Genomic DNA, 26,339 nt, shown 5'->3' on the forward strand with positions numbered 1-26,339 from the left:
CTTTGTGATCCATGGACTGTAGCCCACCAGACAGTGTCCACAGGATTTCCCAGGCAAGAATACAGGAGTACATTGCCATTCCTTCTCCATAAGGACCGAGGATGAGGGCTTAAGGATGGAAGTATGAGTTAAGGCTTGGAGGTATAAGTTAAAATGTTGTGTTTTGTTATGTTGATTAAAAAATTAATAGTTGATCTAAGAAAGAAATGGAAATTTAATTTGAGACAACCTGAGGTTTATAACCTGGGAGACAGTCTTTCAGAAAGCTGAGGACTGCCCCACCCCTTAGAGGTCACAGCACAGTTAGAGACGTTTTTGAGATAAAGGGTTATACATCAAATGAATTATTGACAGAAGGAAGGTTATCTCTCAAGGAGTTATAAAGTAGTGGATCATCCTGACACTATACAAGATTGAGAAGGACTATAAGCTCTGGTTAATGCAGATGCACAACACACTCTAAGGGGGAGGGAAAAGGCCCGATCTGGCAGAGAAAAAATTTATGTTTAAATTATTCTTGTCTTGCTATAAAATATGAATTTATTTCATCAATTAGAGTTATTTTGGTGGCAAAAAAAGAGGGTGGGCGAATGGCCTAAATGAGGCAAAATAAAAAAGTTTGGTCTTATATTTTGAGGACTTTAGCGTGACCAATCGTTATAATTGCAGTTTTCAAATGTTTCCGGGAAACAGTGCTTTCAATATGGCTTGGGGCGTCAAGAGAGAGGTGGACCAGAGACTGCAGTTAGCCTGCTGGTGGACAAAGCAGGAAGTCGGAAAATGGCAAAAACCTTCACGGGGAGAAGGGTATTTAATGGCCAGCACTGGTCAGGAGGTAAGGAAGGAGTGTGCACGAGAAAGCGAGGCTGCGGAACAAGGCTTGTGAGGATCGCACAAGCACGCCGACGAACAGCGGCGAAGCCCACAACAGGCCGGCTGCATTCTACGAGGGTACAGGCCTGCTCAGCCAGCTGGCGCCTGGCCCCGCCCCTCTAGGCCTGCCCAGGAACCATCGCCCCGCCCAGCACTCGCCGCCCCGCCCCGTTACCGTCGCCCCGCCCCGCGCTTCTAGCCCGGCACTCCGTCTGTGTCCCTGGTTGCAGACCCCAGCCACTGAACGTCCTTGGCCCCGCCCAGAGACGGCGGCCGGGCTGGCGCCGGTTCGACCTGGCAGAGGAGGGCCTGGGCGGTGGGAGGGAGGTTACCTTTCCCTCTCTCGCCCTCCGTCGCCCGAAGCGGGAGGAAGAAGCCGCGGCAAAGTCCGTGGGCGGCATGGCAGAAGCTCCGGATGAGCGCGAGCCGGGCTCCGTGGCAGGGGAGCAGCTGCAGCAGCAACACGTCGGGTGCCAAGTCTTCTCCGAGCGGCTGGCTCAGGGGAAGCCACAGCAAGGGTTCCTCTCCAGTTTCTTCACCAACAACCAGAAGTGCCAGCTTATGCTCTTAAAGACGTTGGCCACAAGTAGGAGCCTTGACCCGGGGGCTGGGCGTCTGCAGGGTGGGGTCTGAGACCGGGCGGGCAGGGAGGGGCCTCCGCACCCCTCCGCTAGGGGGCTCCGGGTTCGGCTCAGGTGTGGCGGGGCCGGGTTCTGGCCCCAGGGGCAGAGTTAAGGCAGATTTGGCATCGTGGGGTGGGTGTGGGGGGCTGAGCCTCAGTTTCGATCAGAGAAGGCGCTGAGGCCCTCTTCAGGACTGTTTGCTTGTGGCGTGAATGAGGAGTCGGGTTAGGAGTTAGCCCTTTCCGTGACACTCTGACAGATCCTCTCATTTCATAGGTAAATTGTGCATTAATATGGGGACTGGAGAGTCCAGGTGAAGCAGAGTTTTAAAGAGCTACGTTAATTAAAGCATACTTGCTGAAACCGCGCAACTCAGATGGGATTTGAACCCAGCTAAAACTCAGATTGGGACTTAAGCCCTGCAGGCTGGGACCGGAACCTACTGTCTTTTAAATGCAATCGCACACCTGGTCTCAGGAAGTTCAGGTTCTTTATGTCTCACTGCAGTAGGAGTTGAGCAGGAGGCAAAATGATAGGTAAGAAGTAGATTTATTGAGAGAGATACAAACTGCATAGACAGTGTGGGCTGTCTCAGAAGGGAGGCCCTGGGAGATCCGTGTACCATAGACAGAAGGTGGTCTGTCTTAGGTGGTGAGGGTGGCCTGGATATATGGGCTGGTTAGTTTTTATGGGCTAGATAATTTCATAGGCTAATGAGTGGGAGGATTATTCCAACTCTTTTGGAGACAGGGTGGGGATTTCCAGGATTGGGGCCAGAGCCCACTGTTTGGCCTTTTATGGTTAGCCTTGGAACTGCTGTGCGATGTGTCATTTAGCATGCTGATAAATTAAAATGAGTATATAATAAGGCTCAAGATCTACTGAAAGTTGGATCTTCTGCTGTCTTGGGCCTAATTGGTTCTAACCATTTTATGTCATGTCCACACAGCTCTGTCATTCTCTAAGGGTTGTGTCCTGCCCTGTTTTGTCCTGGCTCACTGCTGCTGGCAGTGCAAAGACAGTTTTGCAGTCCTACTCTTTGTTGAAAGGGGTTCTTAATCTTCATACACGGATGGGCTTCAGAATGTGGAAACTTCTGATATGTACTACGAAACTCCTGTTTGTATGCTCCTAAGGGCATTTTTCTGGGGAGAGAGTTCATAGCCCCATGATGTTCTGAGATGCCCATGAACCTGAAAAGGTTAAGAACCATTGCTGTGGGTTACATAGGGACACCATCTGCTGACCAGTTTCTAAATCCAGGGACATTGCACTAGAGATTCTTAACTTTTTTACAAGGCCCTAGACTTCTGCTTTATTGACTATGCCAAAGCCTTTGACTGTGTGGGTCACAATAAACTGTGGAAAATTCTGAAAGAGATGGGAATAGCAGACCACCTGATCTGCCTCTTGAGAAACCTATATGCAGGTCAGGAAGCAACAGTTAGAACTGGACATGGAACAACAGACTGGTTCCAAATAGGAAAAGGAGTACGTCAAGGCTGTATATTGTCACTCTGCTTATTTAACTTCTATGCAGAGTACATCATGAGAAACGCTGGGCTGGAAGAAGCACAAGCTGGAATCAAGATTGCGGGAGAAATATCAATAACCTCAGATATGCAGATGACACCACCCTTATGGCAGAAAGTGAAGAGGAACTAAAAAGCCTCTTGATGAAAGTGAAAGTGGAGAGTGAAAAAGTTGGCTTAAAGCTCAACATTCAGAAAACGAAGATCATGGCATCTGGTCCCATAACTTCATGGGAAATAGATGGGGAAACAGGGGAAACAGTGTCAGACTTTATTTTTTTGGGCTCTAAAATTACTGCAGATGGTGACTGCAGCCATGAAATTAAAAGATGCTTACTCCTTGGAAGAAAAGTTATGAGCAACCTAGATAGCATATTCAAAAGCAGAGACATTACTTTGCCAACAAAGGTCCATCTAGTCAAGGCTATGGTTTTTCCAGTGGTCATGTATGGATGTGAGAGTTGGACTGTGAAGAAGGCTGAGTGCCGAAGAATTGATGCTTTTAAACTGTGGTGTTGGAGAAGACTCTTGAGAGTCCCTTGGACTGCAAGGAGATCCAACCAGTCCATTCTGAAGGAGATCAGCTCTGGGATTTCTTTGGCGGGAATGATGCTAAAGCTGAAACTCCAATACTTTGGCCACTTCATGCAAAGAGTTGACTCATTGGAAAAGACCCTGATGCTGGGAGGGATTGGGGGCAGGAGGAGAAGGGGACGACAGAGGATGAGATGGCTGGATGGCATCACTGACTCGATGGATGTGAGTCTGAGTGAACTCCGGGAGTTGGTGATGGACTGGGAGGCCTGGCGTGCTGCAATTCATGGGGTCGCAAAGAGTCGGACACGACTGAGCGACTGAACTGAACTGAGACTTCCCGAGTTTACTTTAGATACATTAAGAGAATCAAAGACAAACTTGTTTGTCCCAAAACAAGACTACTGTTTTATGGCTGGCCAGTGACAGTTCAAAAGTCAACCACTCAGTGAGTTTTCCATCCTTCTTGAGATTACCTGCATCTCCAGGAATCAGGGGAGGAGAAAGGGGAGTAGAGGGGAATGATGACATTGTGTTTACTTTGCAAATATGTATCAAATGCCTCCTAGATTCTGCTTTGGGCAAATACAGAGAGTAGTTGGGACCCTGCCTTTAAAATGTTCCAAAGTGGAATGCAGTGAAAAGGACATGGGCTGCAGATTTAGAAGTGGGTTTAAATTTTGATCCCTTTCCTGTTACATATGGAAGAGTGATTTAACTCTCTGATCCTGTCTGTCTTTATCAGGGAAAGGAAAAGGGAGTTGGGAAGGGGTGAAAGTACCTCTTTTGGGGTTGTTGTGAGGAATAGGTTTTATAAGTTTAAAGAGCCAGTGTATCAGGAGCTGAATAAAGAAACTGTAGCTGTTTTTTACAGTGGAAGAGCCAAAAAGTGGAGCAGGAGTTGAGATAGGAAGTGAGAAGGGCCAGGTGCTGAACTTGAGTCCCAGTAGGAATTAACCTGCTTCACCCTTCCAAGGGGAAAGCTGCTGGAGAACCTGTTAGTGTATTAAAGCATCAACCTGCAGCTTTAAAATCCTATCCCTGGGATGGGTGTGATGAAAGAGATCAGGCCTCAAGGGAGACATTTGTTTTATTTTTCTCCAAAGCACATCCATTCTAAATACTGTAGGTCCTTCTTTGAAGAACCAAACCAATGTGCTCCCAGCAATTTTTTTTTTTTTTTTTAAAGAGGACACTGGACTTTTGAACCCATTTCAGTTCTGTAAAACTCTCAGGTGCTTCAGTAATACTGCACTTAGTATGGTGCCTGATACTTGATATACACTAAGTAGAATTTATTAATAATAATTGTTTTACTGTTAACACTCTTTAAGAGGGGTCAGGTTAGAAAAGCAGTAACCAGTACCTAAATTTCTCATCCAACAATACTTTTACTTACCTGTTTTTTGCTTTCAGCATTTGAAAACCTTAATATCTTTTTTTTTTTTTTGCTTACGTCATGTAATTTGCTGTGCATTTATATTCTCAGACAGGACATCTATGTGAAAAGTTGATGTTAGAGGCACTTGGGTTCCTTATATTTTCCTGTAATTTTAACAGGCTCATAGATTCTTTAGAAGCGGTGGTGGGGGGCTCTGGAGTTGTCTAGGCCTTTTCACCCCCATCACTGACCAGAAACCTCTGTGCCATCAATTGACCAGAGTGTTTTAGAGCTCTGTTGGAACAGGTTATCTTTGAAGCCCTTTGAGGCTACCAGGCCCTTGTATCGACTGCTGTAATTGTTGGAAAAACCTTTTCTCATGCCGAGTTGAAATGTGCTCCATGTAACTTCTGCCCTTTGGTCCTTGTTCTGCTCTCTGAAGAAATGTTGGCAGAATCTATTCCCACATGACACCCCTTCAGATACTTGAAATTATTGTGGCCTTAGTTAAATCTTTTTTTTTTTTTAACTTTAATCTTTTTATTTTGTATTGAGGTATAACCTATTAACAATGTTGTGGTAATTTCAGGTGGACAGCGTAGGGACTCAGCCATACATATACATGTATGCATTCTCCTCCAAACTCCCCTCCCACCGAAGCTGGCAAGTAACAGTGAGCAGAGTTCCATGTACTCTACAATAGGTTTCTGTTGGTTATCTATTTTAAATACAGCAGTGTGTACATGACCTTCCCAAAGTCCCTAACTATCCCTTCCCACACCCCGACTCTGCCCCACAACCATAAGTTTGTTTTCTGTCTGTGAGTCTCTTTCTGTTTTGTAAGTTCATCTGTATCGTTTCTTTTTAGATTCTATATATAAGGGATGTCATATGGTATTTCTCCTTCTCTAACTTCCTTTACTCAGTATGACACTCTCTAGGTCCATCCATGTTGCTGCAAATGGCATTATTTCATTCTTTTTAGTGGCCGAGTAATATTCCACTGTCTATATGTACCACATCTTCTTTATCCGTTCCTTTTTCAATGGACGTTTAGGTTGCTTCCATGTCTTGGCTCTTGTAAACAGTGCTACAATGAACATTGGGATACATGAATCCTTTTGGAACATGGTTTTCTCCAGATGTGTGCCCTGGAGTGGGATTGCCGGGTCATGTGGTAGCTCGATTTTTAGGTTTTTAGGGAACGTCTGTACTGTTCTCCATGGCAGCTGTAGCAATTTACATTCCCATCAACGGTGTAGGAGGGTTCCCTTTTCTCCACACCCTCTCCACCATTTGTTGTTTGTGGATTTTTTGATGATAACCATTCGGACTGGTGTGAGGTGATATCTCATTGTAGTTTTGATTTGCATTTCTTTAATAGCTAGAGATGTTGAACCTCTTTGCATGTGCCTGTTGGCCATCTGTATATCTTCTTTCTCCTTTCCAAATCTACAAATCCCTTTCTTGCTTCCTGTGGAACAAAGCCCTGAACTATTCCAGTCACCTTCCCCTGTGGAACAGCTTTGGTTGGCAGGCCCTGTTTAGAGTGTGGTACTCAGAATGGGATGCTGTGTACAGATGAGGGCAGACCACAGTGGGGCCACTTACTGCCTTCCTCTAATCTGGATACTGTGCTGCTGTTCATTTCTGTGGCTATGACCACAGTCATGTTGGTATATTTTGTACATGTCTTTTGGTATATATTTTAACACATTGTGTTTGAGCATTTAACTGAGAAACATTTGATATTATCTAAGATGTTTGATGGAACATTTTGGTATTTCTGTGAGTGTTTCATTTCATTAAAGACCTGCTGTTATGTTAATTTAAGCTTATCTTTTTGTATTTATTTTTAATCAATTTTAAGATATTAATATTACTTAAATTATTACTAATTACTGATTAGTGTTACTTAAAATTAGATATTAGTATTACTTCACTAAGATTTGAGAGGTATTTTTTTCTTTTATAATATTTGGATAATTTAATTGCTGCTGTTTTTTTCCAGTTACCATATGTAATTGAATCAATATCTTTCTAGATCCATATGTCAAACTTCTACTTGATGCCATGAAGCATTCAGGTTGGTAAGTAAATCTTTTTAAAGTACTCCTCTATATTCTGACTGCTGAAAACAAACCACTCCTTTCTCCCCCATCCCCCACAAACTGGAACTACTTCGGATTTTTCACTTCAGGCCACAAAGCCCTTTCCATATGGTAGGTGGTGCTGGTGGTGGTTGGCCGCATTCTCTCCAGGCAGGCCTTGTTCTCTCCGGACCTCTTCTGCCCTAACTCCACATCTCTGGCTCCACCATTCACCTCAGGTATTTAGTAAAGACAATACTAAAAATCTTTATCGTAACTAATTACCAAACCTGGTTTTTTCACTATGCCAGTCTCAGCATTATCCTTAATAGAGACGAAGTCTCAGTTTGTTATGCATGCAGTAGCCTTCCGGGTGTTGTTCAACTTTGAGGGGATCAGAAAAAGTGACTTCTGAGCTCCCCTTCTTAACATTCTGGCCCGAGGGCAGAAACCCCAGCATATTTCCAATGTGGTCTTCATTAGTCGAGCCAATGCTTTATGGACTCACGGCCTAGCATTTGAACTGGGATCGATTTTGCAAAGACAGTTTCCTTATTTTACAGACGAGAGAACTAAGTGCTGAAGGTGTTCAGGTGCTTTCCCGAGGTGTCCTGTGTGGCAGTGGTGGAGATGTGGGTGATCCGGGTCTCCTGGCCCACGGCTGTGCCCCATGGACACTGCTTCTGGATGTGGTCTCTTTAATCCATTCTTGCCTTCTAGTGCTGTTAACAAAGACAGACACTTTTCTTGTGAAGATTGTAATGGAAATGTCAGTGGAGGTTTTGACTCTTCAGTGTCTCAGGTAGGCGTTTTACCCAGTTGTTTTCTTTCCTCCAGTTCTCCTCATGTTTGCTGAGTGCCTTCCACATGCCAGGCATTCTACTTGGTAGACTTTGTGCAGGATTGAAAAAAAATGAGTTAATGACGATTCTGACCCTTAAGGTCCTCACATCTCACAGGGGAGACAAGACATGAATGCAGACAATGATAGAATTTGAGGCAGGTTAAATTCTTGGAGGTGGGTGTGGTTACCATTGGGGATGTTGTGCAGTTCAGCTGCTATATGGTGGGAGGCTTTGAATGTCAGGATAAAGAGTTTCATCTTTACACAGTGGGAAATGATGCATCTTTGAGAATTTTTGATAAGGAGAGTGAGTTTTCTCATCTGTAATATATGGGTAGTGATTGTATTTATCTCACAGAACGGTTATGAGAATTAAATGAGATTTCTCTTGTAAAGTACACTCAAGTCAACATGCTAGTTTTAAGTCAGTGGGGGGTTCTGACAGAGTCTCGAGGTGGTAGATGGATATGTCATGTGATGAGGGTAAATATAAGTGTTGTATGTCACTGATTCCATCATGAGTATATAACACACTTAACTACATTTAATTGTTTCCTGCTAGGGGACGTTATGTGTATTTTGGTTATTTATAGCTGTTGCAGGGAGATCATGGAAAGAGCAACATAACAGAGGGGTGAGGTGTCTGAGTTTTGGAGTCAGATAGACTTTGAGTTCAAATCCTTATTCCCCTGCTTATTAGCTGTGGGGCTTGGGCAAGTTATTTATTTTATTCTCAGTTTCCTCATTTGTAAATTAAAAAAATTAATTAATTTATTTTAATTGGAGGCTAATTACTTTACAGTACTGTAGTGGTTTTTGCCATACACTGACTTGAATCAGCCATGGGTGTACATGTGTTCCCCATCCTGAACCCCCCTCCCACCTCCCTCCGCATCCCAATCCCTCAGGGTCATCCCAGTGCACCAGCCCTGAGCACCCTATATCATGCATCGAACCTGGGCTGGCGATCTGTTTCACATATGATAATATACATGTTTCAATGCTATTCTTTCAAATCATCCCACCCTCACCTTCTCCCACAGAGTCCAAAAGACTGTTCTTTACATCTGTGTGTCTTTTGTTGTCTCGCATATAGGGTCATTGTTACCGTCTTTCTAAATTCCATATATATGCATCAGTATACTGTATTGGTGTTTTTCTTTCTGACTTACTTCACGCTGTATAATAGACTCCAGTTTCATCCACCTCTTTAGAACTCATTCAAATGCATTCTTTTTAATGGCTGAGTAGTATTCCATTGTGTATATGTACTACAGTTTTCTTATCCTTTCCTCATTTGTAAATTGATAACTGTAACACCTATAGCTCTCCAGGTGGGTCCTGGTGAGTTCATTCCCTTTTGGGGTTAAATAGAGTACACCTTTTGAATCTTCATCTTATTTCTCAGCAGTGTTATACACAGTTGGGAACTCTTTTTCTTTTTAATTAAAATTTTTGTTGTGAAGTAACTCATTCATACAGAAGAATAACAAACCTATATGTATGCTTTAAGTCATAATAATAAAATTAACATCTGTATAACTGCCACACAGATTTGAGAAATAAAACCCTGCTGGGACTTTAGAAGCCTGTGTGTCCCTTCTTGGATCATAGCCCCCCTTCCTTATTTTTGACTTTTGTAATAATCATTCCCTGCTTGTCTGAATGGTTTTAACATCTATGTATATAGTCAAACATTGTGTTGTGTAGTTGCCTGCTTTTAAAAAAGTTTAAAAAAAATTTATTTATTTGGCTGCACCAGGTCTTAGTTGTGGTAAGTGAGATCTTTCATCTTCATTGCAAAATGTGGGGTCTTTAGTCACAGCACATAAAACCTTTGGCTGTGGAATGTGGGATCTAGTTCCCTGAACATGGATCAAACCCCGGACCCCTGCACTGGGAGCGTGGAGTCTTAGCCACCGGACCACCAGGAAAGTCCTTTGTTGCCTGCTTTTAAGCTTTATATATACTTGGGGTCATATGTAATACCCTGTCATTTTATGGAATTATACAGGATATAGTCCTCTGTAACTTAATTCTTCTGTACAACATTGTGAGATTCTTCTGTCTTGTATGCATCCCTGGTTTATTTAGTGTCACTGTTGTGTATATTATTCCAAATCAAATCCCTTATGATTATACAGTGGAAGTGAGAAATAGATTTAAGGGCCTAGATCTGATAGATAGAGTGCCTGATGAACTATGGAATGAAGTTCGTGACATTGTACAGGAGACAGGGATCAAGACCATCGCCATGGAAAAGAAATGCAAAAAGGCAAAATGGCTGTCTGGGGGGCTTTACAAATAGCTGTGAAAAGAAGAGAAGCGAAAAGCAAAGGAGAAAAGGAAAGATATAAACATCTGAATGCAGAGTTCCAAAGAATAGCAAGAAGAGATAAGAAAGCCTTCTTCAGCGATCAGTGCAAAGAAATAGAGGAAAACAACAGAATGGGAAAGACTAGAGATCTCTTCAAGAAAATCCGAGATACCAAAGAAACATTTCATGCAAAGATGGGCTCAATAAAGGACAGAAATGGTATGGACCTAACAGAAGCAGAAGGTATTAAGAAGAGATGGCAAGAATACACAGAAGAACTGTACAAAAAAGATCTTCACGACCCAGATAATCACAATGGTGTGATCACTGACCTAGAGCCAGACATCCTGGAATGTGAAGTCAAGTGGGCCTTAGAAAGCATCACTATTAACAAAGCTAGTGGAGGTGATAGAATTCCAGTTGAGTTATTCCAAATCCTGAAAGATGATGCTGTGAAAGTGCTGCACTCAATATGCCAGCAAATTTGGAAAACTCAGCAGTGGCCACAGGACTGGAAAAGGTCAGTTTTCATTCCAATCCCAAAGAAAGGCAATGCCAAAGAATGCTCAAACTACTGCACAATTGCACTCATCTCACACACTAGTAAAGTAATGCTCAAAATTCTCCAAGCCAGGCTTCAGCAATATGTGAACCGTGAACTTCCTGATGTTCAAGCTGGTTTTAGAAAAGGCAGAGAAACCAGAGATCAAATTGCCAACATCCGCTGGATCATGGAAAAAGCAAGAGAGTTCCAGAAAAGCATCTATTTCTGCTTTATTGACTATGCCAAAGCGTTTGACTGTGTGGATCACAATAAACTGGAAAATTCTGAAAGAGATGGGAATACCAGACCACCTGATCTGCCTCTTGAGAAATTTGTATGCAGGTCAGGAAGCAACAGTTAGGAGTACGTCAAGGCTGTATATTGTCACCCTGTTTATTTAACTTCTATGCAGAGTACATCATGAGAAACGCTGGACTGGAAGAAACACAAACTGGAATCAAGATTGCCGGGAGAAATATCAATAACCTCAGATATGCAGATGACACCACCCTTATGGCAGAAAGTGAAGAGGAACTAAAAAGCCTCTTGATGAAAGTGAAAGTGGAGAGTGAAAAAGTTGGCGTAAAGCTCAACATTCAGAAAACGAAGATCATGGCATCCTGTCCCATCACTTCATAGGAAATAGATGGGGGAGCAGTGGAAACAGTGTCAGACTTTATTTTTCTGGGCTCCAAAATCACTGCAGATGGGACTGCAGCCATGAAATTAAAAGACGCTTACTCCTTGGAAGGAAAGTTATGAGCAACCTAGATAGCATATTCAAAAGCAGAGACATTACTTTGCCAACAAAGGTTCATCTAGTCAAGGCTATGGTTTTTCCAGTGGTCATGTATGGATGTGAGAGTTGGACTGTGAAGAAGGCTGAGTGCCGAAGAATTGATGCTTTTGAACTGTGGTGTTGGAGAAGACTCTTGAGAGTCCCTTGGACTGCAAGGAGATCCAACCAGTCCATTCTGAAGGAGATCAGCCCTGGGATTTCTTTGGAGGGAATGATGCTAAAGCTGAAACTCCAGTACTTTGGCCACCTCATGCAAAGAGTTGACTCATTGGAAAAGACCCTGATGCTGGGAGGGATTGGGGGCAAGAGGAGAAGGGGATGACAGAAGATGAGATGGCTGGATGGCATCACTGACTCGATGGACGTGAGTCTCAGTGAACTCCGGGAGCTGGTGATGGACAGGGAGGCCTGGCGTGCTGCGATTCATGGGGTCGCAAAGAGTCGGACACGACTGAGCGACTGAACTGAACTGATTTGATGTCTGTAGTAGAGTTTACTCTCTCTAATGTCATTTCCAGCTGTATTGTTATAAGCAATGCTGCTGTGAATTCCTCACTTTCTCTCCTGAAGCACACAGGCAGGAGTTATTATAGGGTCTCTGCCTAGAGTGGATTGCTGGCTCATATCTCATGCATTCACTTGACTTGAACAGCTAATGCCACTTTTCTTGCCATGGTTTCCGGTATGCAGCACTCCTGCAGTTGCTCTTTTGGTAGCTCAGCTTTCTGTACCAGCCCTTAAATGTTGAGGTCCCTTAATCCAGAGTGTTACAGCCCCTTCTTTTCTTTCTGGCACTCTGCCAAGGTGATCTTATTTGTTTTGCTAGGTCAGAACTCTGTCTTGAACTCCACATCTGTAGAGCCAAGTGTTCACTGCACACCTACACTTGCAAGTTTTAAAGGCATCTCAGACCTTACATGTCCAAATCCAAACTGATGATTTTTACCATCCTCCATCTCCACCCAACCTGGTCTTTTAGTTTTGCATATATCAGTGAATGGTACCACCATCCATCCTATTACCCAAGCTAGAACTTTAGGGGTCATCGTTGATACCTCTGATTCCCTTCTCCTTTTCTATCCAGCACCACATTTTGTGCAATCTACCTCCTAAATACCTTTTAGGCTTCCACCACCCTAGCTCGGGCACTATTATCTGTTGCCTAGAATACTTTATTCTCATTCAGTTAGTCTCTCTGCATCCAGTTTGGATCATCTTACGCCTGTTTTTCCAACTGTGGTCAAAAGGATGAAAGCAAAATAAAACACCCCCTGTTTCACTGTTCCCTGTCAGTGACTTCCCATTGCTGTCAGGATAAAGAGTGACTTGGCCCTGATGACCTCACCAGCCCTACCTCATGCCTACCACCTCCAACTTTGTGCTTCAGTCCTATAGGCCTACCTTCACCTTCTCAAACATTCTTGTCCTTCGACCCTCCCCCTAGCCTTTGCGTGTATTATTCTGTCTCTGAAATGCTCCCTTCCCCTCTCCTCCAATTTAACTCCTGTTCATCCATCCATTAGATCCCAGTTTTAACATTCCTTCTGCAGAGAACCACTTCCCAACTCTGCAGATCAGGTCTGGTACTCCATTGTATGTACTCATAACAGCTGTTATTGCATGTGCTCAAGCATTTTGGTAAATATTTGATTAATTTCTATCTCCATTTGTAGACTGTAAATCTAATAGGTCTTGATAAATATTAGTTGAATAAACTGAATGCTGAATGAATGTATATAAAATACCTGGGACATGTCCCAGTGTCTGGCACATAGTAAGTACGCAGTAAGTAGAAACTATTATTATTAGGACCCCTCATGTCTTTGTTATTCTTATAGGGTCCTCCTGTTCAGTGTGCTGTTGGCTTTTTGCACTTCTTTCTGAAGGTCTTTCTGAGGACTTTTCCTGGCAATTCTAGTAGAATGGGACTGTGTGGTCATGCATTGTTGATTCATTGCTCATTCAGAAACTTGATAAGCATTTTACATATATTCTCATTTAATTCTCACAGTTTTATGAGGTAGGTAATGTAAGTCATCTCCTTTTAATAGTTGAGGAAACTGAGGCACATAAAGCTTAAGAAACTTGCCCAAGGTCACTGACTTAGTAAGGAGTGGGGCTGGAATTTGAATCTCTGCCTCATTCCACCGTCCATGGTTAAATATTATTAAGAGTCCAAGACAGTGGTGCAGTCCACCCAGCGAGGATGGTATGTGAATAAATGTCCTTAAACTAAGTGCTGTGCAGTCCAAGGAGAGGAGAGCCCTTGGGGAAGGCTTCCTGGCATGTATGGAGAAGACTGGGCCTTGATGGTGGGGTGGGTGTGGGCTTGATAGAGAAGAATAAGTGAGGCTTTCCATGCAGTGAGCCCCCTCAGGTGAGAGTGAAGGTGGAATCTTATGAAATGAGAGTAGCTCTTAGAAATAACTGAACTTCTCTCATTTTGGTGCCTCTTAGATTGTTCTGTGTCAGAATAATATCCGTAATCAGGCCCACATGAACAGAGTGGTCACCCACGAGCTCATTCACGCGTTCGATCATTGTCGTGCTCACGTCAATTGGTTCACCAATGTCAGACATTTGGCCTGCTCTGAGGTAAGTTTTATTGTAGAAGATACTTTCCCCCACCCTGAACATTGTGTGTTTGAACACTTTATTCAAATATGATTTATTTAAACATATTTGTTTTCTTGTTATAATTCCATGTTGGTCTTCGATTTCCATTTTTAACTATTGAATACAATTTTTGTCTTAAATATAACCTTTAAATCCTAACAGGAAAAGGAGTACATCAAGGCTGTATATTGTCACCCTGCTTACTTAACTTATATGCAGAGTACATCATGAGAAACACTGTGCTGGAAGAAGCACAAGCTGGAATCAAAATTGCTGGGAGAAATATCAGTAATCTCAGATATGCAGATGATACTACCCTTATGGCAGAAAGTGAAGAGGAACTAAAAAGCCTCTTGATGAAGGTGAAAGAGGAGAGTGAAAAAGTTGGCTTAAAACTCAACATTCAGAAAACAAAGATCATGGCATCTGGTCCCATCACTTCATGACAAGTAGATGGGGAAACAGTGGAAACAGTGTCAGACTTTATTTTTCTGGGCTCCAAAATCACTGCAGATGGTGACTGCAGCCATGAAATTAAAAGACGCTTACTCCTTGGAAGAAAAGTTATGAGCAACCTAGATAGCATATTCAAAAGCAGAGACATTACTTTGCCAACAAAGGTCCGTCTATTCAAGGCTATGGTTTTTCCTGTGGTCATGTATGGATGTGAGAGTTGGACTGTGAAGAAAGCTGAGCACTGAAGAATTGATGCTTTTAAACTGTGGTGTTGGAGAAGACTCTTGAGAATCCCTTGGACTGCAAGGAGATCCAACCAGTCCATTCTGAAGGAGATCAGCCCTGGGATTTCTTTGGAAGGAGTGATGCTAAAGCTGAAAGTCCAGTACTTTGGCCACCTCATGCGAAGAGTTGACTCATTGGAAAAGACTCTGATGCTGGGAGGGATTGGGGGCAGGAGGAGAAGGGGACAACAGAGGATAAGATGGCTGGATGGCATCACTGACTCGATGGATGTGAGTCTGAGTGAACTCCGGTAGTTGGTGATGGACAGGGAGGCCTGGCGTGCTGCGATTCATGGGGTCGCAAAGAGTCGGGCATGACTGAGCAACTGAACTGAACTGAACTGAACTGAAATCCTAATAATAGTGATTTGACTATTATATGACTATGACTAATTATAAAAAATATAAAAAAACATCTTTTCCTATGGAATAAACATTTCTTATAAAATTGATATAAACATTTACTGAGGGCTGTATGCCTAACACTGTTCTGTTTGTGGGTTCTTATTTAATCTTCACAACAATCCCTTGAGGTGTAGATACTGTTATTCCCATTTTATTTATGTGAAAAGTGAGGCATTTGTTTAGATACCATGGTTAGTAAGTGGCAGAGGCAAGATTACAATCAAGGTTCTTGATGGGTTTGCTGTGCTGCCTTCCACAGGTAAAGTTGCTAGCTTTCCGTAGAAAAAAACAGTTCATTTCAAAAATGCAACATCAGTTCAGTTCAATCAATTGTGTCCGATTCTTTGTGACCCCATGGACTGCAGCACGCCAGGCTTCCCTGTCCATTACCAACTCCAGGAGCTTACTTAAACTCATGTCCATTGAGTTGGTGATGCCATCCAACCATTTCATTCTCTGTCGTCCCCTTCTCCTCCCACCTTCAATCTTTCCCAGTATCAGGGTCTTTACCAGTGAGTCAGTTTTTCGCATCAGGTGGCCAAAGTATTGGAGCTTCAGCTTCAGCATCAGTACTTCGAATGAATATTCAGGACTGATTTCCTTTATGATAGACTGGTTGGATCTCTGCAGTCCAAGGGACCCTCAAGAGTCTTCTCCAACACCACAGTTCAAAAGCATCAATTCTTTGGCACTCTGCTTTCTGTATAGTCCAACTCTCACATCCATACATGACTGTTGGAAAAACCATGGCTTTGACTAGACAGACCTTTTGTTGGCAAAAGTAATGCCTCTGCTTTTTAATATGCTGTCTAGGTTAGTCATAGCTTCCAAGGAGCAAGTGTCTTTTAATTTTATGGCTGCAGTCACCATCTGTAGTGATTTTGGAGCCCCTCAAAATAAAGTCTGTCACTGTTTCCATTGTTGCCCCATGTATTTGCCATGAAGTGATGTGACCAGAGGTCATGATCTTAGTTTTCTGAATGTTGAATTCTAAGCCAACTTTTCCACTCTCCTCTTTCACTTTCATCCAGAGGCTCTTTAGTTCTTCTTCGCTTTCTGCCATAAGTGTGGTGTCATCTGCATATCTGAGGTTACTGATATTTCTCACGGCAATCTTGATTTCAGGTGCTTCATCCAGCCCAGCATTTCACACGATGTACTCTGCATATAAGTTAAATAAGCATGGTGACAATATACAGGCTTGATGTATTCCTTTCTCGATTTGGAACCAGTCTGTTGTTCCATGTCCAGTTCTAACTGTTGCTTCCTGATCTGCAAACAGATGTCTTAGGAGGCAGGTCAGGTGGTCTGGTATTCCAATCTCTTTAAGAATTTTCCACAGTTTGTTGTGATCTACACAGTCAAAGGTTTTGACGTAGTCAGTAAAGCAGAAGTAGATGTTTTTCTGGAACTCTCTTGCTTTTTCTATGATCCAATGGATGTTGGCAATTTGATCTCTGGTTCCTCTGCCTTTTCTGAATCCAGCTTGAACATCTGGAAGTTCACGGTTCATGTACTTTTGAAGCCTGGGTTGGAGGATTTTGAGCATTACTTTGCTAGTGTGTGAGATGAGTGCAATTGTGTAGTAGTTTGAGCATTCTTTGGCATCGCCTTTCTTTGGGATTGGAATGAAAACTGACCTTTTCCAGTCCTGTGGCCACTGCTGAGTTTTCCAAATTTGCTGGCATATTGAGTGCAGCAGTTTCACAGCATCATCTTATAGGATTTGAACTAGCTCAACTGGAATTCCATCACCTCCACTAGATTTGTTCGTAGTGATGCTTCGTTAGGCCCACTTGACTTTGCATTTCAGAATATCTGGCTCTAGGTGAGTGATCACAACATCATGGTTATCTGGGTCATGAAGATCTTTTTTGTATAGTTCTTCTGTGTATTCTTGCCACTTGTTAAATCTTCTGCTTCTGTTAGGTCCACACCATTTCAGTCCTTTATTGTGCCCATCTTGCATGAAATGTTCCTTTGGTATGTCTAATTTTCTTGAAGAGGTCTCTAGTCTTTGCCATTCTATTGTTTTCCTCTGTTTCTTTGCATTGATCACTGAGGAAGTCTTTCTTATCTCTCCTTCCCATTCTTTGGAACTCTGCATTCAAATGGGTATATTTTTCCTTTTCTCCTTTGCCTTTAGCTTCTCTTCTTTTCTCAGCTATTTGTAAGGCCTCCTCAGACAACCATTTTGTCTTTTTGCATTTCTTTTTCTTGGGGATGGTCTTGATCACTGCCTCCTGTACAATGTCACAAACTTCTGTCCGCAGTTCTTCAGATACTCTATCAGATCCAATCCATTGAATCTATTTGTCACTTCCACTGTATTTGATTTAGGTCATACGTGAATGGTCTAGTGGTTTTTCCTACTTTCTTCAATTTAAGTCTGAATTTGGCAATAAGGAGTTCATGATCTGAGCCACAGTCAGCTCCTGGTCTTGTTTTTGCTTACTGTATAGAGCTTCTCCATCTTTGGCTGCAAAGAATATAATCAGTCTGATTTCGGTGTTGACCATCTGGTGATGTCCATGTGTAGAGTCTTCTCTTGTGTTGTCGGAAAAGGGGGTAGTTCTCTTGGCAAAACTCTATTAGCCTTTGCCCTACTTCATTCTGTACTCCAAGGCCAAATTTGCCTGTTACTCCAAGTATCTCTTGACTTCCTACTTGTGCATTCCAGTCCCCTATAATGAAAAGGACATTGTTTTGGGGTGTGTGTTCTAGAAGGTCTTGTAGGTCTTCATAGAACTGTTCAACTTCAGCTTTTTTGGCATTACTGGTTGGGGCATAGACTTGGATTACTGCGATATTGAATGGTTTGCCTTGGAAACGAACAGAGATTATTCTGTTGTTTTTGAGATTGCACCGAAATACTGCATTTCTTTTGTTGACTGTAAAGGCTACTCCATTTCTTCTAAGGGATTCTTGCCCACAGTAGTATATATAATGGTCATCTGAGTTAAATTCACCCATTCCAGTCCATTTTAGTTCACTGATTCCTAAAATGTCAATGTTCACTCTTGCCGTCTCCTGTTTGACTACTTCCAATTTACCTTGATTCATGGACCTAACATTCCAGGTTCCTATGCAATATTGTTCTTTACAGCATTAGACTTTACTTCCATCACCAGTCACATCCACAACTGGGTGTTGTTTTTCTTTGGCTCTGTCTCTTCATTCTTTCTGGAGTTATTTCTCCACTGTTCTCTAGTAGCATATGAGCACCTGCCGACCTGGGGAGTTCATCTTCCAGTGTCCTATCTTTTTGCCTATCTTTGCCTATCTTTGATAGCGGAGTAGAAGGATGTGTGCTCATCTTCTGTGAGAACTCCAGAATTACAACTCGTTGCTGCACAACTGTTGACATGAGAATGCCCACCAAAAAATATACCCCATGTCCAAGGGCAAAGGAGAAGCCCCAGCAAGACGGTAGGAGGGGCCACATTGCATTAGGAATCAAACCCCATACCTGCCAGAGACACTTGGCGGTCTCAAACAAAACCTTGTGCACACCAGGAGACTCCACAGAGACTGAACCAGACCAGCCCCTGAGTGTTTGCATGTCTTTGCTTGGAAACCTGCCTTTCTTCAAGATTCATGTCAATCATTGTATGGCCTGGGAGAACTCACTTTGTGCCAGTGTTATCTCAAAATGCATGTTGTGGGTGAGGGGCCTGGTGCCAATCTCTGAGTTTTGAGACATTTCCTTTCTCTCATCTGCAGCCTGCTAGTAGCTATATAGAATTCCCTGGTGGCTCAGACGGTAAAGAGTCTGCCTGCAATTCGGGAGACCTGGGTTTGATCCCTGGGTTGGGAAGATCCCCTGGAGAAGGAAATGGCAACCCACTCCAGTATTCTTGCCTGGAAAATCCCATGGACAGAGGAACCTGGCAGGCTACAGTCCGTGGGGTCACAAAGAGTCGGACATGACTAAGCAACTTCACTGTCACTTTCAAGATGATATTAAATGTTTGAGTGTGTCCTGTGGTGTTTGAGTGTGTCCTGTGGAGGTACAGGGCAGCAGTGGCCTGCTGCAGGAGCAGGGGGCTCTGGGTGCAGCAGCCCGGGGTATGGCATAAGCCCTCTTGGAGGAGGTTGCCATTAATCCCATCATAGAGCCGCCAGAACTTAACACAGGACTGGGGAAACGGACTCTTGGAGGGTACAAACAAAACTTTGTGTGCACCAGGACCCAGGAGAAGGGAGCAGTGACCCCACAAGAGACTGACCCAGACTTGCCCATGAGTGTCCAGGAGTCTCTGGTGGACGCGTGGGTTGGCGGTTGCCTGGTACAAGTGCAGCACTTAGTGCAGCAGTGCGTGCAGGGGACCTTTTGGAGGAGGCCGCCATTATCTTCGTTACCTCCACCATAGTTTTGGCCTCAGGTCAAACAACAGGGAGGGGACACAGCCCTGCCCACCAACAGAAAATTAGATTAAAGGTTTGCTGAGCATGACCCCGCCCATCAGAACAAGACCCAGTTTCCCCCTCAGTCAGTCTCTCCCATCAGGAAGCTTCCATAAGCCTCTTATCCTTATCCATCAGGGGGCAGACAGAATGAAAACCACAATCACAGAAAACTAATCAAACTGATCACATGGACCACAGCCTTCTCTAGTTCAATGAAACCATGAGCCATGCTGTGTTAGGCCACCCAAGGTGGATGGGTCAAGGTGGAGAGTTCTGACAAAACATGGTTCACTGGAGAAGGGAATGGCAAACCACTTCAGTGTTCTTGCCTTGAGAACCCCATGAACAGTATGAAAAATACAACATAGGAAGATATTTATTATTACCTTCCTATGTGGATTGGATTGCTTTCAGAAATACATACATATATGCTCCTAGAAAGACATTTGTATTTCATGCTTGCATTTCATTAATTGAAGAGTGCAATGTGCTGAGAAGCTAAAAAAAATTAATATAAATTTCAAGCTTATATTTCATAACTTAGATTATTTTCTCTTTCCCTTGAAATTAATAAGCAGCCTCACTGCATCTGATTATAACTCATATGATTTGGAAAAAAGACTGAAACCTGAGCTTTTGAATATTTCTTTCTCTTGGGTGTTACAAGAATGAATGCCTGTTAGCTAGTTAAAGTGTGTTAAGTGCTTTGAGCTCCTCAGAGGAATGAAGCTATGTTATTATAGGAGTAACAGGAAGTGGGCTATCTGATTGCAGTGCATGAGCAAAATTGTGGCCAGGCTGGCTATAGAATGTGGGTAGTTCCACAACTATTTCACATATTAAAGCTGCTTTTCAGATTAGGAAATGGCAACCCACTCCAGTATTCTTGCCTGGAAAATTCCATGGACAGAGGAGCCTGGTGGACTACAGTCCATGGGGTTGCAAAGAGTTAGAAAACATGACTGAGTACATACACAAAGCTGCTTCTTACCTTAAAGATACAGCAAATTAGAAAATATGTGCTAACTTCAGGCCAACTTCCAAACTGGTCATATTCATAGCATGACCAGTTTGGAATGTTCTTGATTCTTGTACCCATTAATTTTTCATAGGCCAATTGAGGCCTTGGAGGAAGGTCATGAACTTACATGGGTTTAAGGGAAGGTATGGGAGAGTTTCAGGGGTTTGGGCTAGGAGGCCTGGGAGGTTTGTGTGCCTGAGTGTCTTAGGTACTGTTCTGTTTTATGAGCATGTTGAAAATCAGTTTGTAGGTCTTTGGAAGAACGCTTTCTTGAGTCCTTTTGGTCATTGCTAGAAGTGAGAACAGAGTATCTGTAAAGATTGTAGAGACCATAATCTTTAACTCAGAAGTCCAACTCTGACTTTTGGTTCCAAAAGAAATTAGTTCTGTCATTAAGGCTCCAGAGAAACATTTTGAAAATTCCTTTTGAATAGGTGATTCCCCCCATATATTTGGTGTTTTGTAGCATAGCTTATAGTTGTCTGTTTTTTTTTTTTTTTTAAATGCTTTTCTGGATTCAGTAATTATTTGTTTATTTATTGGTTGTGCTGGATCTTCGTTGCCATGCCGTCTTTTCTCTAGCTGCAGCCAGCAGGGGCTAAACTCTACTTGTGGTGCACCAGCTTCTCATCGTGGTGGCTTCTCTGGTTGCAGAGCATGGGCCTCAGCAGTTATGGCACAAAGGCTTGGTAGTTACGGTTTCTGGACTCTAGAGCACAGGCTCAGTAATTGCGGCGCATGGGATTAGTTGCTCCATGGCATGTGGGATCTTCTTGGACAAGGGATCGAACCCATGTCTCCTGTATTGGCAGCAGATTCTTTAGCACTCAGCCACCAGAGAAGCCCTTTGCTCTTTTTCTTAAGAACTTCGTAAGTCAGTAGCGTTGAAAAAATCTTACAGGTACTCTGTCCTCAGAAAAATATGCCAATTTTATATTATTTTATAATAAAAAAATCAGTTGATATAAGGTGTAGAGCACAAATGCTTACTTTCTTTTTGTCTTCTTTCTGTCTTTGTGACAGGTTCGAGCTGCTAACCTTAGTGGAGACTGCTCATTTTTAAATGAAATATTCAGGTTGCATTTTGGATTAAAACAACACCATCAGGTAAAAACTAACATATGAAATCGCTTAACTGTCAAGAGTGCTATGAGTGGAAATAATGCATAGAAAAATGAGAAGTACATTTAGTATTTGAAATGTGAAAGAACTATTATTTGAACAGAATACAACATGTATATCACTTAAGCCAACAGAGGGAATTCAGTTATGTTTTTATAATTATGGGGAAGCTCTGTGACTGGGAGATTTTCACAGTGAAAAGAGCTATGATATCTCGCATGGGATCATTTTGAACGGGGGTAGATAATGAATAGAAATGAAATCACATCCTGTCTTACTTCTATTCTAACAGTCCTGGACTTCTGTTTTCAAACTATCATTGTTCTTGAGACAAAAAAGTAATACCTGTGAGAACAGAGACTGCATTTCAGCGCAGTGTGTATTAATGCACCTTTATAAAGGCTGTGTGATGTGACAGCAAAGCTTTGGATCGGCACAGACTTAATTCTGAAGAACTGAGCTGAGAGATTTTGTACACAAAACAAAATGAAAACTATAGGCCAGATCAGTCCTGCTGGAAAGCTTTTAAGGTCACCGATAAATGGACACGGGAGAGGAAATTTAGAACTGATGGACTGGTGAAGAATGTGAGCAGTTCTTCCACAGCAACCAAGGGGCTCTGTGTCCACACTGAGGAGAAAGGCTGGTCAGAGCTTTTCTATGGGAAGAGGTTGCTGGACCAGTATGTGACGTACATGGGTATCAAGATAGCAGTTTCAACCAGATGTAGAAAGGACAGGCTTGGAACAACAACAGGAAGGTCCTTGGTGGAGTAACTCAACTCAGCTCTGGGGAGGAAGGTGGAATGTCACAGTGAACTAAGAGAAACTGTGAACTCAGTGAATGGGAGTCAGAAGGCAAACCTGGGGCCTGGGAAGGGTGACTGAGCAGATAAGGCTGTTACGCTTTCAGCCTGTGTCAGGTCCACTTGGTGATGTGCCACTGACTTGTCCTGAGCCACATGGCATCTGTGCCCTCCAATCCCTGCTCTTCTGGTGAAGTCAGCTCAGGCAGCATTTGAATGGGCCGTGTGTTCTGGCTCTCAGTGGAAAGAGCGGAAGCAGGGTACACTCAGCACATCCCCAAGAGGCTAATGCATATAAGGCATGTGATCCGGGGCCGAGAGTCTTTGAAAGAAATCTCTCCTCTTTTTACTTTGGGTTGGAAGTAGCAGTGGATGAATACAGCGGGCAATAGGATGAAGATAGGTGGAGGCAGTGGGAGAACAGGCCTAGCTTTTGTACAGTGTGTGCCCAAGAAAAAAGTTGTTTGATTTTTTTTTCCCCCATGAAAAATTAGAAAACCTTCAAATTTTGTGTGTGGTTTCCTGTTGCCTTCAGGGGAGATGCCCCTGTCAAAGGAAAAGTTATCTAGCAATGGTCAGCTATGAAAAATTGAGAGAGAGGCACAGCAGTATATTTCAGATTTATTCAAGTTAAAAAAAATTCAACCAGAACCTTATTTATAGACTTTTTTTTTATGATTTTTCAAATTGGGAGTTACTGTTTAGCAGACATTTCCTAGAACTTATCATCATTGGGAAAGATAAGAAGAAGGGAGGAGAGGAGATCTTTCTTATACCTAAATAATTTTAGATTGAGCTAAACATGCTCCATAATTGCATCTTTATTTTTTGGACTGATAGAAATGAATAAAATAACATGAGAGAAAATTAATTTTGACCGTGGTTCAGACCTTTTGTGAAGTGTTACTATTTCATGAGTAAATTTTCATTAACGCTATATACTTTCTTGCTCCTTAGACTTGTGTGCGAGACAGAGCCATTCGTTCTATCCTGGCTGTTAGGAACATTAACAAAGAAGTAGCTCAGAAAGCTGTTGATGAAGTTTTTGAGTCTTGTTTCAATGACCATGAACCTTTTGGAAGGATCCCTCATAATAAGACCTATGCAAGATATGCTCATAGAGACTTTCAAAACCGGGATCGATACTACTCAAATATATGAAGAAAATGATATTTTATACTATAGAGCTTCAGTGATCATGAAGAAAGTATGGTTCCTAAGTGGACAAACATAAACGATCAATTAAATACAGGGAAGACACAGAAGATGCTGATTCTAACATCAGAAAAAGTAACTGTGGTGAGAAATGAAATTGCCTTAAACGCAAAGGCAACCATTGTATCTTTGCGGCTTGGATCTTTATTTACCAGTTGGTAAATAAAGCAAATAAATTGTTCATTTAAAATTTTCTACAATATACTTGTTATTACTTGTGTTTTGTTTTTATGATAGTGATTTGTTTTTATTATATGTGATTATTTTAATACTTGATTATGAAACCTGTGAAGTATGCCCTTGTGTGATGTGTATGAATTCTTTGGAAAAATGTCTTCAGATCCTCCGTCCATTTTTAAATCAGGTTGTTTGTTTTTTGATGTTGAGTTGTATGAGTTTTTGTATATTTTTAAAGTAACCCCTTATCAGATATTATTTGCAAATATCTTCTCCCATTTAGTAGGTGACCTTTTCATGTTGTTGATGGTTTCCTTTGCTATGCAAAGGCTTTTTAGTTTGATGTCCCTTCTGTTTATTTTTGCTGTTCTTTTGCTTGCCTGAGGAAACATATCAAAACAAAAATTACTAAGGGTGATGACAAAGAGTTTACTGCCTATGTTTTCTTCTAGAAGTTTTCTGGTTTCAGGTCTTACTTTAAGTCTTTAAATTCATTTTGAATTTACTTTTGTGCTTTGTGTGAGAAAATAGTCCAGGTTGATTTTTTTGTTTTTTTTTGTATGTAGTTGTTCAGTTTTCCCAGTACCATTTATTGCAGAGACTGTCTTTCCCTCAATGTATATTCTTGCTTCCTTTGTCATAGGTTAGTTGCCCATATGAGTGTGGGTTCATTTCTGGGCTCTTTTCTGTTCCATTAATCTGTGTGTCTATTTTTGTGCCAGTGCCATTACTGTTCAGATTAGTATAGCTTTTGTAGTATAGTTTGAAATCAGGCAGCATGATAACTCTAGCTCTGTTCTTTCTCAAGATTGTTTTTGCTATTGTTTATTGTGTTTCTGTACAAATTTTAGAATTATTTGCTGTTCTGCTGCTGCTGCTGCTAAGTCGTGTCAGTTGTGTCCGACTCTGTGCAACCCCATAGGCGGTAGCCCACCAGGCTCCTCTGTCCCTGGGATTCTCCAGGCAAGAACACTGTTCTGGTTGTGTGAAAAATACTATTGGTATTTTGATAGGGATTGTATTGAATCTGTAGATTGCCTTGGATAATATGGTCATTTTAACGATATTGATTCTTCTAATCCATGAGCATGGTATATCTTTCCCTCTGTTTGTGTCATCTTCAATTTCTTTAATTAGCATCTTATAGTTTTCCAAGTACAAGTCTTTTACTTCCTTAGATATATTCCTAGGTATTTTGTTCCTTTTGATGTAATTATAAATGGTATTATTTTCCTATTTTCTCTTTCTGATAGTTCATTGTTAGTGTATAGAAATACAACAAATTCAACAGCATATTAATAGGATCACGCACTGTAACCAAGTGGGATTATTGCTGGGGTACAAGGATGGTTCAACATATGAAAACTGGTCAGTGGATTATAACACATTAACAGAGTGAAGGAAAAAAAAATCACATGGTTATCTCAATCGATGCAGAAAAAGCATTTGACAAAATTCACCACCCATTTATGATAAAAACTCTCCAGAAAGTGAGTGCAGAGGGAACCTCCTCAAAATAATAAAGGCTGTATATGACAAACCCACAGCTAGCATCGTACTCAACAGTGAACAAGACAAGGATGTACACTCTTGCTACTTTTATTCAACATAGTTTTGAAAGTACTAGCCATGGCAATCAGATGAAAAATAAATAAAAAGGAATCCAAATTGGAAAAGAAGTAAAACTGTCACTGTTTGCAGAAGGCATGAACTATATATAGAAATCCTAAAGATACTCATCAATGAGTTAAGTGAAGTTGCAGGATATAAAATCAATACACAATCTTTTTCATTTCTATACAATAACAATGAAAAGTCAGAAAGAGAAATTATGGACACAATCCCATTTACCATCACATCAAAAATGATAAAATGCCCAGGAATAAACTTACCCAGGGCTCAGACAGTAAAAAATCTACCTGTAATGCGGGAAACCCAGGTTCTATCCCTGGGTTGGGAAGATCCCCTGGAGAAAGGAATGGCAACCAACTCCAGGATTCTTGCCTGGAGAATTCCATGGATAGAGGAGCCTGGGGGACTACAGACTACCCCTAGGGTTGCAAAGAGTTGGACACGACTGAGCGACTCACACACACACACAAACTTGCCAAGGAGACAAAAGACCTGTACTCTGAAAACTATAAGACATTGATGAAAGAAATCAAACATAATACAAATGAAAGATAAATCATAATTTTGGATTGAAAGAATCAATATTGTCAAAATGATTATACTACCCAAAGCAATCTACAGATTCAGTACAATCCCTATCAAATTACCATTTGCATTTT

At 42.0% G+C, this 26,339-nt stretch overlaps 1 protein-coding gene across 3 annotated transcripts; it reads left to right on the forward strand.

Annotated features, from left to right (window-relative positions):
* The first annotated feature begins 1,075 nt into the window (after positions 1-1,075).
* On the forward strand, positions 1,076-24,071 carry ATP23 (ATP23 metallopeptidase and ATP synthase assembly factor homolog). 3 transcript variants are annotated; one of them, XM_070370510.1, is made up of 7 exons: positions 1,384-1,459; positions 6,988-7,033; positions 7,144-7,272; positions 7,754-7,835; positions 13,995-14,132; positions 21,753-21,836; positions 23,614-24,071. In XM_070370510.1, the coding sequence occupies exons 5-7, from the start codon at positions 14,034-14,036 to the stop codon at positions 23,815-23,817; spliced, it is 387 nt and encodes a 128-aa protein (XP_070226611.1). In that variant the 5' UTR covers positions 1,384-1,459; positions 6,988-7,033; positions 7,144-7,272; positions 7,754-7,835; positions 13,995-14,033; the 3' UTR covers positions 23,818-24,071. The 3 variants fall into 3 exon arrangements, with proteins under 3 accessions (XP_070226610.1, XP_070226612.1, XP_070226611.1); XM_070370509.1 differs by lacking the exon at positions 7,144-7,272 and having other exon boundaries at positions 1,076-1,459; XM_070370511.1 differs by lacking the exons at positions 7,144-7,272; positions 7,754-7,835 and having other exon boundaries at positions 1,366-1,459.
* Positions 24,072-26,339: the final 2,268 nt, after the last annotated feature.

The sequence above is a fragment of the Bos mutus genome, chromosome 5, assembly GCF_027580195.1.
Source record: "Bos mutus isolate GX-2022 chromosome 5, NWIPB_WYAK_1.1, whole genome shotgun sequence".
Classification (NCBI taxonomy): domain Eukaryota; kingdom Metazoa; phylum Chordata; class Mammalia; order Artiodactyla; family Bovidae; genus Bos; species Bos mutus.